We start from the raw sequence: 12,694 nt of genomic DNA, 5'->3' as shown, positions 1-12,694 counted from the left end.
AGTTTGTCGATTTACAAGGTAATTTGGAAAATGTTTTGCCAATTGAAGGATATCAAATTGTGCTCAATTCCGGCATAACACAATGACATGCAAGCACTATGACACATAAATTCACTGGGGTATTCCAGGTTTCCCCCCGCCAATATACGCTTTATTGAATGGGCAACTGATTTGATATTTCGTCTTATTACTAACTCAGCACACAGCAATCCGGACAGGATCTCTCACCTCTATAGCAGGCCTATCCCAACTCCTTTCAAACTCAGTGGGTTAAATAACAACAACAACAATGATACTACTACTACTACTACTACTACTACTACTAATAATAATAATAATAATAATAATAATAATAATAATAATAATAGTAATAATAACAAAATTACAACAATTATAATAAAAATGATAATAATAAATGCTATGACTACGGCATAATCATCATCATAATCATTGCTGTTGTTATTTGCAGTCTTGTTGGCGTCTCAATCTTTTATGTTTCTCTTTTGCTCGCGCTTTAAGTATATATTTACACTTTAAATACATTTAAAACGAAAATAATAGTTTTATTACCTTATGACTACGTTGGAAATGTCATTTCCGTAAAAACATAACACGTATGAATATTCACCAATTAAACATGAGCTCAAACCTCGTCTTAAGGATTTAGCTCGAAACAAGCTCGTTCAGAGGCAAACAAGCTCGTTCTGAGGCACACTGTAAAATGCGATTTCGATATTAACAACGATAAATAAACGAATTCAGTGAAATATGGGCTACGGTTACCCAATTTACAATCATATTAATTACAGGCCCAATTGAAGCAACAGAAACATTGAGAATGTTAATCAGTTACAACAATTACAACAAAAAAAGTGAAACTTTGTTACAGCTATTAGACACATTTGATACGCTTAATTCAAACCGTGTTCCATTAATATTTTCTTTGGAGGCGAAACTACTGAATTAGCTTCCTGTGTCGACGCTTCAAATGAGCAAGAGAGAGAACAGACAGGACTTCGAATTGCAGTTGAAGAAACCCGAAGAGTAGACCATTACCATCAAGTTAATTACCAAATATTCCTCTACCAGTCCGCCTGGCTATAATTTACCATCACATTCGTAGAGTTCAAGACAAGTATACTTACAGAAAGATAAAGGTAGTCTACCAGAAAGCATGTATTGGCCAAAATAGCCGACACAAGGCCTAAATTGAATAATACGGCATCTGAAATCTATTGATAAGTAGGTTAAGCTTTTTCGCGTCTTACTGTCCTTAGTAGCTAATACAATTTGTTTTTTAATATATATATATAGGAATTGTTTTTCATTCTCATACTAGTCAGCGATACATTTAATTATTTAAAGCCAGCCAATTTAAATGTTTTACATGTAACATGTACATCCAATTTTATTTAGCTTTAGCCTTTAATTCCTTTAAGTCTTAGGTTTAAAATTAAGGTTGCATACAGAAGACATTTCATGAGGTAATGTATCGTTGCTCATTGGCCGGCATGAGGTGCGCTTTTGAAAACTATTTTGCAGTTCCTTAACACTTGAGTCAATGACTTCAATATATCCAAACGTTTATTGGGCTGCACAATGTAACTTTATTAAAGTTATTCATATCCAGGTTTTGACCAACATTGCCTACATTATCTGTAAAAGCAAGTTACTTGAATATGGTTTAGATGTGTGTTACTAGTCAGAATGGATAGCCTACACAACCTAATTATCACAGCATGCGGCATAATTAGAGGTAGATAATTACAGTACATAATGCTTCCCTTTTTGGAAACCCATCATATTTGTTTCGCTTTCTGTATCTTAAACATAGCCAGTTAAAGCAAATAATGTCAGGTTAATACTGATGGTGACATGGATATGAATGTCCCTTTCGACATTCATAATGAGGGTGATCAAAACACTTTGCATATAAAATATTACTTTATGGCACATTACTCAAAATGCATATTTAACATATTAAACAACAGTAATAGGCAATAATATATTTAGTTAATAGTCGAATTCAATAAAATCATAACGCGGGAATGTGGTCACATTAAATAGCCGATTGCACATATTACGTGAAGGTAACTGTATTCTAGTCAGAACAAGAAGCAGCACGTTTCACGTGTTCGTAAATTAGTAGTATTATTGCAAAAGTATAACATTTTTATAACTTTAACACTATTTCAGCGGTCTGTGACCTTCACTTCACAATAAACAGACTGAAATCTGAACCAACTGAGCCATCTGGCGGATGAAGTATGTTATTGCATATATCGATTTTAACCATAAAATGGGAGAACTGATACAGCGTTCGAGCAGTAGTGTTTTGGGTTTTTTTTTTTTTTTGATAGCCTATATAATTTAGATTTTTAAACGAAGCAGTGGATGACTTAAGCTAGCTGAAATGAGATCAGGCCCAAATCAAAACAAAGTAGATTTCTATTCACCTCACGCTCTCTTTGCAGCAACGCACATACAGAAACAATCTATTGACAGCAAATAAAAAGATACAAACGAAGCGCAGGCGTGTTCGTCTCTTCCAGTGCCGGCTGCGCCTTGTGTTCCAAGCGCTCATTTGAATTTTCAGACGGCACTGTGCAATGTCCCGCTTGAGGCAAACTGTTTTTCAGTACAGAGCTGTTTGTAAGCTGCCATTTGAGTTGCTTTAGGTGGTTTTAGGTCTCTGAACTCTAAACTACGTTGCCGGTCACTTGCAGTAACCTTAGCAACAGCATATACAGATTCCTAATGGCTGTTTTTTCTGCCAAATAAACTGCTTTACATAATCAAGTCAAGCAGTCTTTAACAGCAAAAGAACATTTGTTTTTCCCGGAGAATAATGGCGATAAACCCTCGAAGCTTTTCAGCGAAGCGGTCATTATCAAGGGGAACGTCCATTTGCGCTGAAGGGTAATAGTACAGCCCACACCGGGTGCGTGCCCTCCGGCTCATACAGTCGCATGTGAGTCAAATATGTCATAACCTATGGATAGTTTGTGTCATCAATGATCATTAATATGTTAGGCTATATGATATATTTTGGAAGTTATTTTCTCTAGAAAATCCTCTACATTCTCTACATTCTTACAAATTATGAATGACACAGATGGGCTATATGGTATGGCCTGTTCATCATTTAGCTACTTTTTATAGTATTATGCCGTCATATACAGCGCCAATAAAAACAAATAATAATACTAATAATAATAATAATAATAATAATAATAATAATAATTGTTTTTATTAGTATTAGAAGTAATAGTACTAGCACTAGATAGTAGTCGTAGCAGCAAGTATCGCAATCATAATCATATTGATGTTACAGTAATAATAATTCTGATTATTATCATAGTCATACACATTATTATTTTCATCATACCAGCAGCACGTGTACTATCTGTATCTGCCTACATGCTGAAGAAGTCCAGTTGGGTTATTTACGTATTTGTATTAATGCAAAACCTAGGATATAAAGAAACAGAACTCGATTTAAACATTTTAGTTTTTAGTGTGAACAATGCCCAATGCTCACAATCCCCAATGTTCTTGGTCATGCATTTCAATTGGATACAAATTCCACGCACTTACGGAAGCTCAGCTATAAATATATTGTATAGGCCTACAGTGGCCTACTTGCAGACTTGTGTGCAAGTATTACAGAACGTATATCTCAGCAAGTAAAATAGATAGCCCAGAAAGGAAATAACAATCCAATAAGCTTTATGAAACGGCAATAAAATAAATTTTAAATATTCAATGTATATAATTATTCTGACCATATAGTCCAGACAGTACTGAATTGTTTGAGAGGAATACATCGCGTATTATGTAGGTTATGCTTCACGTAGGCTAATCCTTTCATACACTCTGGCAGGTTGGCGTTCATCGCGTGTGGCCCTAGACTCCGGGTCAGGAGGAGTGCTAGGCTATTTATTCGTTGCATGCACCGCAATTTGTAACTGTAGAACTGTAGAAAGGGTATTTAATCCTCACTGAAGTCACTGCATTTTGCTTTTACTTCAGCTGCATGACCAAAGTAATAAAAAGGTGTAGGCAAATAATTTCAAAGTGACAAGCTCATTGTCGACAGTTTGAAAACACTTAATTGCTTGCGGTAAGTAGGCTACACAACTGGATTTGAAGTCAATGAATAAACAAATGTACGCGTAGTATTTCAATAGCATTTGAGTAAATGCCTGCAGTGTTGGCCCACGATGATTCTTATTAAAATATCTTAATGAGTAACAGAAAATAGTAACACCTAACTGATTTAAATAATTCATTATATATATATATATATATATATATATATATATATATATATATATATATATATATATATATATATATATATATATATATCGCAGTAAAACTGGATAGGGGAGGAGCTGTACAACATGGTTTGCATATCACGTGATACAGTTTTACCAAATCAACTATTACCTTCCGTCTACTCTTTAGGTCAGGCTAAAAAGGTCTGCAAAAAGCGTTTGTTTTTCTCCCTGGAAATGTGTGAGCACAATCTTCTTAACTCTGGCTATGTCGGTTCTCTCTTGAATTTCCCCTCACCGGACTCTTTTTACTTCTCCAACATACGGAGCAATGGAGGCCAGGTCGCGGGGCTTTCCCCGCTTTCCTACAGCAGAAGAGACGTATGCTCGTTCCCATGGACTTCATCAAGTTCGTGCACATCTCCGCCGCAGAATCGAGCCTTCGGCGGCTTCACTCAGCCGTTCATTACAAACTCAACGCATCAATGTACGAGCCCAAATAACCATAAGGGCCAGCGCGAAGATTCTAGTAAATACTACTTTCAGGATACAAACCTCAAGCCAGAAGAGGCAGAAATGCAGACATCATCTTTTGCAGGTGACTGTGGAATAACATATTCTGTTACTTCCCTCAAACATGGAATTTCCAACTTGGAGAGACTTTCCCAAAACGCCGGCCATGCTGAACTGAATTCCAGCCCTCAAGCAATAACCGAAGGCATCAAACAGTCGGCCAACTCCAATGTTACAGTGGCATCTTCAAGTAAGTGCGCCTGGGCATCACTTTACGATGGGACACAACTCTTCGTCAATAATCACGATGCTTGCACTACACTATCCAGTAGGCCTTTGTAGGCCTAACTGCATAACTGACAGTGCTGCACGGAATAGTCTTTTGATTTAAAAAAAAATGTATAGTCTACAGAGATTTAGTAGCCTACAACTCATATCTGTTTCCTATTTGACCTGAGTGAAAAGATTCCGCTGAGATAACGCCCTCAAGCTTGTTACCCAGATGACTTGGCAGACATAATGGCTGGTTTTGATAATGCTGCAGAAAACAAACCTTCTGCTCATAGGATTTGATTCTCTGTTTTGCAGGTGTACACTGGGGCCCTTTACAAGTGAGATCCAGAAAGAAACGGAAGCCGTATACGAAGCCACAGCTCTGTGAGCTAGAGAATGAATTCCTGATGAACGAATTCATAAACAGACAGAAACGAAAGGAGCTCTCCGACAGACTGAACCTCAGCGACCAGCAAGTAAAAATCTGGTTCCAGAACCGAAGGATGAAAAAGAAAAGACTGATTATGCGCGAACGCGCATTTTCAATGTACTGAGGAGACCCCGCGACAATGACCTGCGCACGAGCCTACGCGAGCTTCCTTTCCGGATGAAGGGGTCCTTTTCGGAAGTCAGCAAGACCGTCGCGCCATCGGCTCAAGATAGCTATGAACTGTCTTTAAGAAATGTTCAAATGTGTATATTTCTTAATTAATATGAAAACATACGTCACCCAGACCCAGAAGTTGTGCTTTACAGCTGCATCGTAAATTGATTGGAATGTTTGAGTATATGAACGCCTATTATCTTCTATAAAATCGTTAGAATTTAGAGGAAATGTGGAAAAACATTTTAGACTTACTCAAGTAATGGAAAAAAGTAGGCTAATGAATAACGAGTATTGTGTCAAGCATGCAATTAGGATATTAATACAGTGTTTAAAATGTGTTTATCTCCCCTTATGAAATTCTGTCATTTAATGTAGACGACAAAGTATTTTTAAATTTATGACAATTTGGCATGTTAAAAAGTATTTTCGGAAGATCTGTTTGCGCCTGTTTTCGTGTCGCATGATCATGATGTCGTCCATTATTATTTGTCTAATGTAGAAATGTGGTAACTTTAAATCTGACATAACCACCTCGAATAATGTCCAAATGATTACAAGAAAAGAAAAAAAAAAGATTCACAATACCGTTGTCCTCTGTATGTATGTATGTGTGTATGTGTGTACGTATGCGTTTTAATGTAAGCAATTAAAGTGTTGTAATAAATATAAAGACTACAATTTGGTCCTTGGTATACTGAGTGAAATTTATAGAACAAGATAGTGTGTGAATTATTGTACTTGTATAATGAGTGTAGATCTCATTCATCAAATTCTAAAAGTGATTGTTGTACATACATGAGTAGAAAATGTTCAGAATGTGTACTTGTCACAGGACAGCGTTGTTTGTGTTGGGAGACAGATTGTGTAGTGTGTGGGTCTGCGGGCGAGTCCAAGCTCAAGTTCGCTGAGAGGTGAACCACCACAAGGATTCAACGAATGACTAAGTTACTACAACTGTCTAAACGTGGTTAATTTACAGCGAAGCTTAAATATGCGTATTAATATATTGGCCTCAAAAAAACACATTTGGCAATGCTGCACCACGCGTTGTTGATGATATCTGCCAGTAATTTTAGTTGGGTGGCGTAACAGGGTATTTATGCTCAGGATTTGTTCATTTTGCGTTGCAATGTTTTTTCTTTTTACAAAATCAAGGGTAATATATTAATATTGTCAGCATTAATAATGCTTTCTTACGTTCATCTATGTGCATATTATGCCGTTAATTGAATAGTTCAACAGCATGCAGTCTGTTCTGAGAGGCATTATCGAAGAGGAAAGGAACAGGTAGCTAGGCTGCCGCAAGCTCAGAAAAGTTCTGGAGGCAAAACGATGAAACTTTTTCTCCATTACAAATTCCACACACGTATATCGAAGAGCTAAGATTTCGGTCAAAAACCTTCGTTAGAGCAAGCTTACATACTCTAACGAAGATTTTTGACCGAAAACTCTGTTCTTGAATTAAAGGCTGTGAAATGTGCAGTGGACAAAATGTGCGGAAAATGTTATGTTTGAAGAGATGAAACTCTCAAACTTTATTTTTTATTTGTAAAAAATGTTATCGGTTTAAATTGTGCATTGTAAGAAACCACTGCAACTGAAATTGAATAAAAGCTCATAAAATTAATATTGTATTACATTACATACATTTCATTTGAATACAAATTGATTCACTTAATTTACTGTTTAAAGAATACTTTGTAAATCTACTTCAATACAAATTTCGACTATAGGCCTATAGTTACCATCAGACTTCTGTGGAATTCTAATGTTTAAAATGGAAATATAATTCACGTGTCTTCCGGTTTTAAATGAAGAAACTAGAAAACTAACAATATAAGTAGAAGGCATGGTTTTGTTGATATGCTGATTGTTTTTCGAACCACCAGCTCATGAGGCATGACCTATAATATATATTTTAAAATGTATATTATCAAAATAATGTTACAGTAACGATAGCAGATATGATAGTTTTTATTTTTGAACAGAACCAGCCACTGGCATAAACACTCTATGCTGTCGTTCAGGGTCATAACCATCCCAGCGCCACACAATTCAAGTTTGGGTTGATTTTTCATCACTTTTGCAACAACATTCTTCTTTAAGGACACCAAAACTCAAGGGTCGGCTCTGTGTTTGAGACTAATGTCTTGAGAAAGTTCAAAGGTGTAGCTTTACAAACTTTAACAGATTTCCAGCGTCATATTAGACCAGCCTAGCCATTTACAGATATTGCAGCCACTCCACGATGCCGCCACATATTTAGAAAAAGAAGCTAGTCTGTCACTAAGATGCATCATTAAAAAAATAAAATGCATCAATACAAAATTTGAAAATGTATTTCAGTAAATGACAAGGCATATCATGTCATTCTCAATTCTTACCAGCTAGACCATGAGGCGGTGGATTGGGACCTTCAAGATTGCTTTCGTCCTTGGGAAAGTAGGCTAATTTAACGTTTCTTTCTTTTTTTTAAATCCAATTTATCCAAAATAACTTTAGCTAAAGCTTGAAAATGAACAAACGAGGAATGACGTCGTTTTCCGCATCCTGTGAGGCTGTTCACGCGAGCCCTGCCAGACAGCGTCTGTTCAAGGTCTCCATACGCAGGACGCCATAACAAAGTTAAGGTCAAGTTAACGGCTCATCTTGCAATGCAGAAATTTAAATACACCCTCTACTCCATTTAAACAAAAACGCAGCCATGCGGTCTTTAAGTCAAATTTACGCGATTTCTTCTCATTTTAAAGACAAAACAGTAACGTATAATCACTGTTTTTTAGGTTTTGGGCTGTGTGTGTATGTGATTTTCTAATTACATTCATTATTTTGAAAGTTACTTTAACTTTAGTGTGCCGTTTCAGTATGTCACATTGTAATATCCGAAATGATACTGAAATAACATACGTTTTTCTATCAACATGTTTCCAGTTTTCTAGCAATATGTATAACATATGAAATCAAATTGTTGATGTTGACAGGTGACCAAAACAAGTGATTGACCAGCTTAACCTACTCTTTTGGTATCTTTCGTTGATAATCAATAAACTAAAGCCATTTTATTTAACAAGCAGGCCTAATACATTTTCAGTGAAACTTATATCCCAATCCGTGGGGTCATCTTGACATTGTCGGGAGCCGATCACCACTCTAGTGACTATATACTTCAATTCCAGCATGTCCCTTTGTCTGTGTGTGATAAAATGATTTGACTGTTATTGACTAATATGGGGTCTCGTCGGCAAACCGAGATATACAGAGCGAGAGGAGTTGTAATGGAAGTGTATATTTGTATTTAGAAATTGTTTTTAGAACTAATCTAACATTGAAATAGATTAGTTCAGTACTAGATTCGATGGAAGGTGTCAATAACATTGTCTGGATAAAGCAGCATTTTTGCTCTGATCGTCTGCTAAATGCCAGTAATGTGATGTGATGTGTCATTTATATTTATATTTGTTTAAAGTCATCACCAAATCAGCACAATTATTTCCTCGCGTGTTGGTGTAACATAAAGCGTGTTTATAATAACATAAGATTCCATGCAGTCTACTTGCAGAGCACACATATCCAAATAGTTAATGTCATAATGTAATGTATTCCTTTTAATATTTCTTCCTTTCTTCCGCTATTTTCTTCATGTCGTTCTTACTGTAGGTTCTTGCATGAATCCGGGCTTCGCATTGCTGTTTTTCAATAAAGTTGGTCGCTGTCAAAAAAGATAGGCCTCAAGAATATTCTAGAATAACTATATAATAATGATCATAAAGCACAATCTTCCTTGTTAATGAAACTGATATAGCTTATATGAGACAAAAAATTAGACACTATCATAGTGTGAATTATAATCTCAAAGAGTACACTATGAAAGTTTAAAACTAAACATTTTGCTGTAGAGTGCATATTCCAGATGATCAATATAATCAGGCACATATAGCCCTAATTCTCATCATGTAACACTTAAAACGCTTCTTGCTTTAGCGCAAACATGCTATGACTCATCCATAGCCCATACTTACCAAACAATTCACATTGTGTTAGAAAATATGCAAGAATTTTCGCTTTTAGCCAGTTTTCACTTGATACGTAGGCTACTATAAAAAGTTTGCATAGAGGGGGGCTGGGTCCAGAAAGAACTTGTAAATACGTTAAAAATACGTAAGTTCATTAGAAGATTCTGTAACGATTTTAATCCCACATGTATAAACATAATCATTGTGCTGAAAAACGATAACATGATGCACCTTGAATGTTAACTTCTCAGTTGAAGATTCTGAAGCTGACACTAACTAGTTGGCTGCGGTTTAGTGCTAAATGCTAATGTTTTGAATGCAACACCGAGCAAAATGGCATACAAATAGCCTAGATATTAGGGCGAATCGTGTATAATCTACATTCGCTACCGTCATAAAATATACAAGCAACCTCGACATTTTATATTGTTATTGGTGAAAGAAGCGGATTTTGAAACGTCAGGTGTTCTGCCAGATTGATTCGTCGAAAGTACACTACAATTTGACGCACGGTTTCAGTGATTGTTTACTAACGTCTAACTCGTGGGCGAAAGTTAGATTTACACTACGGTCTCTGGCCGAGGCAACCAATGAAATTACTTGCACTGCACATCCGTCCAAGGGTTGCTCGGGATAGCTTAAAATGACCGGTATTGATATATGGTAATTTCGTTTCCAGATCACATGACACGATTGCCTCAAGAATCGATCAAGATGAACTGCACGTCAGCTTACGTTTCCGATTTCCCCTCTCGCGGGTCCTGTACTCGCGCCTGTAGTGCAATACATGGATAAAGTTTAACACGCTCTCGCTGCCTCTTCCTACTTGCAAAGAAGAAGACATGACGGAGTGTGGCGATCGCAGCAACTGTACCTCAAATATGTATTTGCCAAGTTGCACTTATTATGTATCGGCAGCAGATTTTTCATCTGTCTCGTCGTTTTTACCTCAAACGTCTTCGTGTCAAGTAAAATTTCCTTACTCTTCCAACATAGCTCAAGTCCAACCTGTTCGAGAAGTTGCGTTCAGAGACTATGGACTTGATCACCCCAGCAAATGGCATTACAGGGGTAATTACGCTTCTTACTATCAAACCGACGACATTATGCATCGAGATCTAATGCAGGCTTCGGGCAGAACGGACATGCTATTCAAAAATGATTCGATGTACAGCCATCACGGCAGTACCAATCCATCTTGTAATTTTTTCGCAAATACCGGTCGAAATGGCGTTCTTCCGCAAGGATTCGACCAGTTTTTTGATAACGTAAACAGCAACACCGAGAAACCTAACTCAGACCCTTCGAAAGGAAAGACAGAATCTGTGCCACCTGGAAATACAGAATGTAGGTCTTCAGAGTCTTCAGACCAAGCGAAACAACAGCCATCTGGATGCACAGACGAAGACTCCTCTTTATCAAACAACGGCGAAGAGAAGAGCGAGGGCTCCAGTAAGTAGCCTACAATCATCGAATGGAGGTTGGGGTGCAAGTCCAGTTCTTTGTCCGTTTGATTTTGCATGCACCTTTAAAATCATGCAATGGTTTTTACACGCTCTTTAAGTTTTGCTTGAGTGTTGTAAAAACATTTACGAGAGTAAAACAGTTTAGGTAGCCCTCAGCAATATTACAGATGAATAATGTCGATCTAATTTAATAATCAACAGTTTATTGTTATTGTTGATTGATGTTTCTTTAAGTAATGGCAATGGGTTTATTATGTCTATATAGGAAAATTACATTTGGCGGATTTGTTTGTACGAGTATAAATGCTTTATTTGCCGCTTTAAAAGACCAATATAACTTGAATAAGATAAGTCATTATTCTGGGGAAGGGTCTGTTTTATGTTACCAATGCATTGGATAGAATGATAGCCTACATTTACTACAATCTGACTAAAAGTCATCTGGAAAATTGGCATATTGAATTTTCTGATAAATGAAATGCATTCTTTCTTTATAGGTTTACTAAAGTCAAGGAAAAAGAGATGCCCCTACACCAAATACCAGATCCGAGAGCTTGAAAGAGAATTTTTTTTCAACGTATACATAAACAAAGAGAAAAGACTACAGCTATCAAGAATGCTAAATCTGACAGATCGCCAGGTGAAGATATGGTTTCAGAACCGAAGAATGAAAGAGAAAAAACTCAATCGAGATCGGCTTCAGTACTTTACGGGAAACTCTTTATTCTAACATTTTGAACGTTCAATTCGTGGATCTTACCAGCAACCTCCGAAAAGTAGCGCTCGTAGGTTGTCAGTGATCGGACGTTTTATACACGGAATTTCCATGCAGTTACGCAAGCTGCCTTAACGACGGAAAAAATGAAGACTCAGATGGCATTAACTATGCAAACCTCGTAGTACAAAAAAAAAAAAAACTGCTATTACGCACACAAAATGGACTCAAGCCCTATTTAAAAACAGAAGTAAGTAAATTCTTGGACGGAGTTACGGAAGTAAGGACATCATGACAACCTCCACTGTCCCACTGTGCCTCTCCCGAGATGTTAATTGTCACATTGATGTAATTGATGTCTACTTAATGTTTATTTATTGCATTCATCCGGTTCATTCGATTGATTGAAAAATAATATTGCATTACGCAACAAATTATTTGATTACAGTAATCAATGTTATTATATACTACTGGATCTATCTACGTGCATTTATTTCTGAGACGCATGTGTATTATCTTTATGAATGGACACTTATTAAATGAAATTAAAAATGGCACATTCTGAATTTTGTAATTACTTTCAGTTAGTCTAATATCTTCCTTTAGAAGCATATAGCCTACCATATATCAATAAACTTGAGTATGCTGCCAAAAAAAGTAGAGTATGGTATATTTGTGGACTGAATTCGAAAAAATACATTTGGTAGAATTTAACATTGCATTTGTTTAAACTTTTACGCGCCATAGTATAATGTATATCTACCCTTTGAAATGTTAAACCCTACCTTAACATTAGACAGTATATGCTCAGGAGAATCGCTGCAACG

General features: G+C 36.6%; 2 protein-coding genes across 2 annotated transcripts; both read left to right on the top strand.

The window, feature by feature from the left end:
- Positions 1 to 4,517: 4,517 nt before the first annotated feature.
- LOC133117101 (homeobox protein Hox-D12a-like) lies at positions 4,518 to 5,620 on the top strand. Its single transcript, XM_061227229.1, has 2 exons — positions 4,518 to 5,043; positions 5,382 to 5,620. The coding sequence occupies exons 1-2, from the start codon at positions 4,518 to 4,520 to the stop codon at positions 5,618 to 5,620; spliced, it is 765 nt and encodes a 254-aa protein (XP_061083213.1).
- A 4,887-nt stretch (positions 5,621 to 10,507) lies between these two features.
- hoxd11a (homeobox D11a) lies at positions 10,508 to 12,335 on the top strand. The gene is made up of 2 exons (XM_061226809.1): positions 10,508 to 11,138; positions 11,650 to 12,335. Exons 1-2 carry the CDS (start codon positions 10,529 to 10,531, stop codon positions 11,880 to 11,882), a joined length of 843 nt encoding a protein of 280 aa, XP_061082793.1. The 5' UTR covers positions 10,508 to 10,528; the 3' UTR covers positions 11,883 to 12,335.
- The last annotated feature ends 359 nt before the right edge of the window (positions 12,336 to 12,694 follow it).

The sequence above is a fragment of the Conger conger genome, chromosome 17, assembly GCF_963514075.1.
Source record: "Conger conger chromosome 17, fConCon1.1, whole genome shotgun sequence".
In the NCBI taxonomy this organism is placed as follows: Eukaryota; Metazoa; Chordata; class Actinopteri; order Anguilliformes; family Congridae; genus Conger; species Conger conger.
The sequence above is the reverse complement of the archived record's forward strand: the minus strand, read 5'-3'. Positions and strand labels throughout refer to the sequence as shown.

Excerpts from the sequence above, each read along its gene's own strand:
- LOC133117101 (XM_061227229.1), top strand. The coding sequence starts at position 4,518 with ATGTGTGAGCACAATCTTCTTAACTCTGGCTATGTCGGTTCTCTCTTG. Across the intron at positions 5,044-5,381 it reads TGTTACAGTGGCATCTTCAA|GTGTACACTGGGGCCCTTTA; the intron begins GTAAGTGCGCCT and ends TCTGTTTTGCAG.
- hoxd11a (XM_061226809.1), top strand. The coding sequence starts at position 10,529 with ATGACGGAGTGTGGCGATCGCAGCAACTGTACCTCAAATATGTATTTG. Across the intron at positions 11,139-11,649 it reads AGAGAAGAGCGAGGGCTCCA|GTTTACTAAAGTCAAGGAAA; the intron begins GTAAGTAGCCTA and ends CTTTCTTTATAG.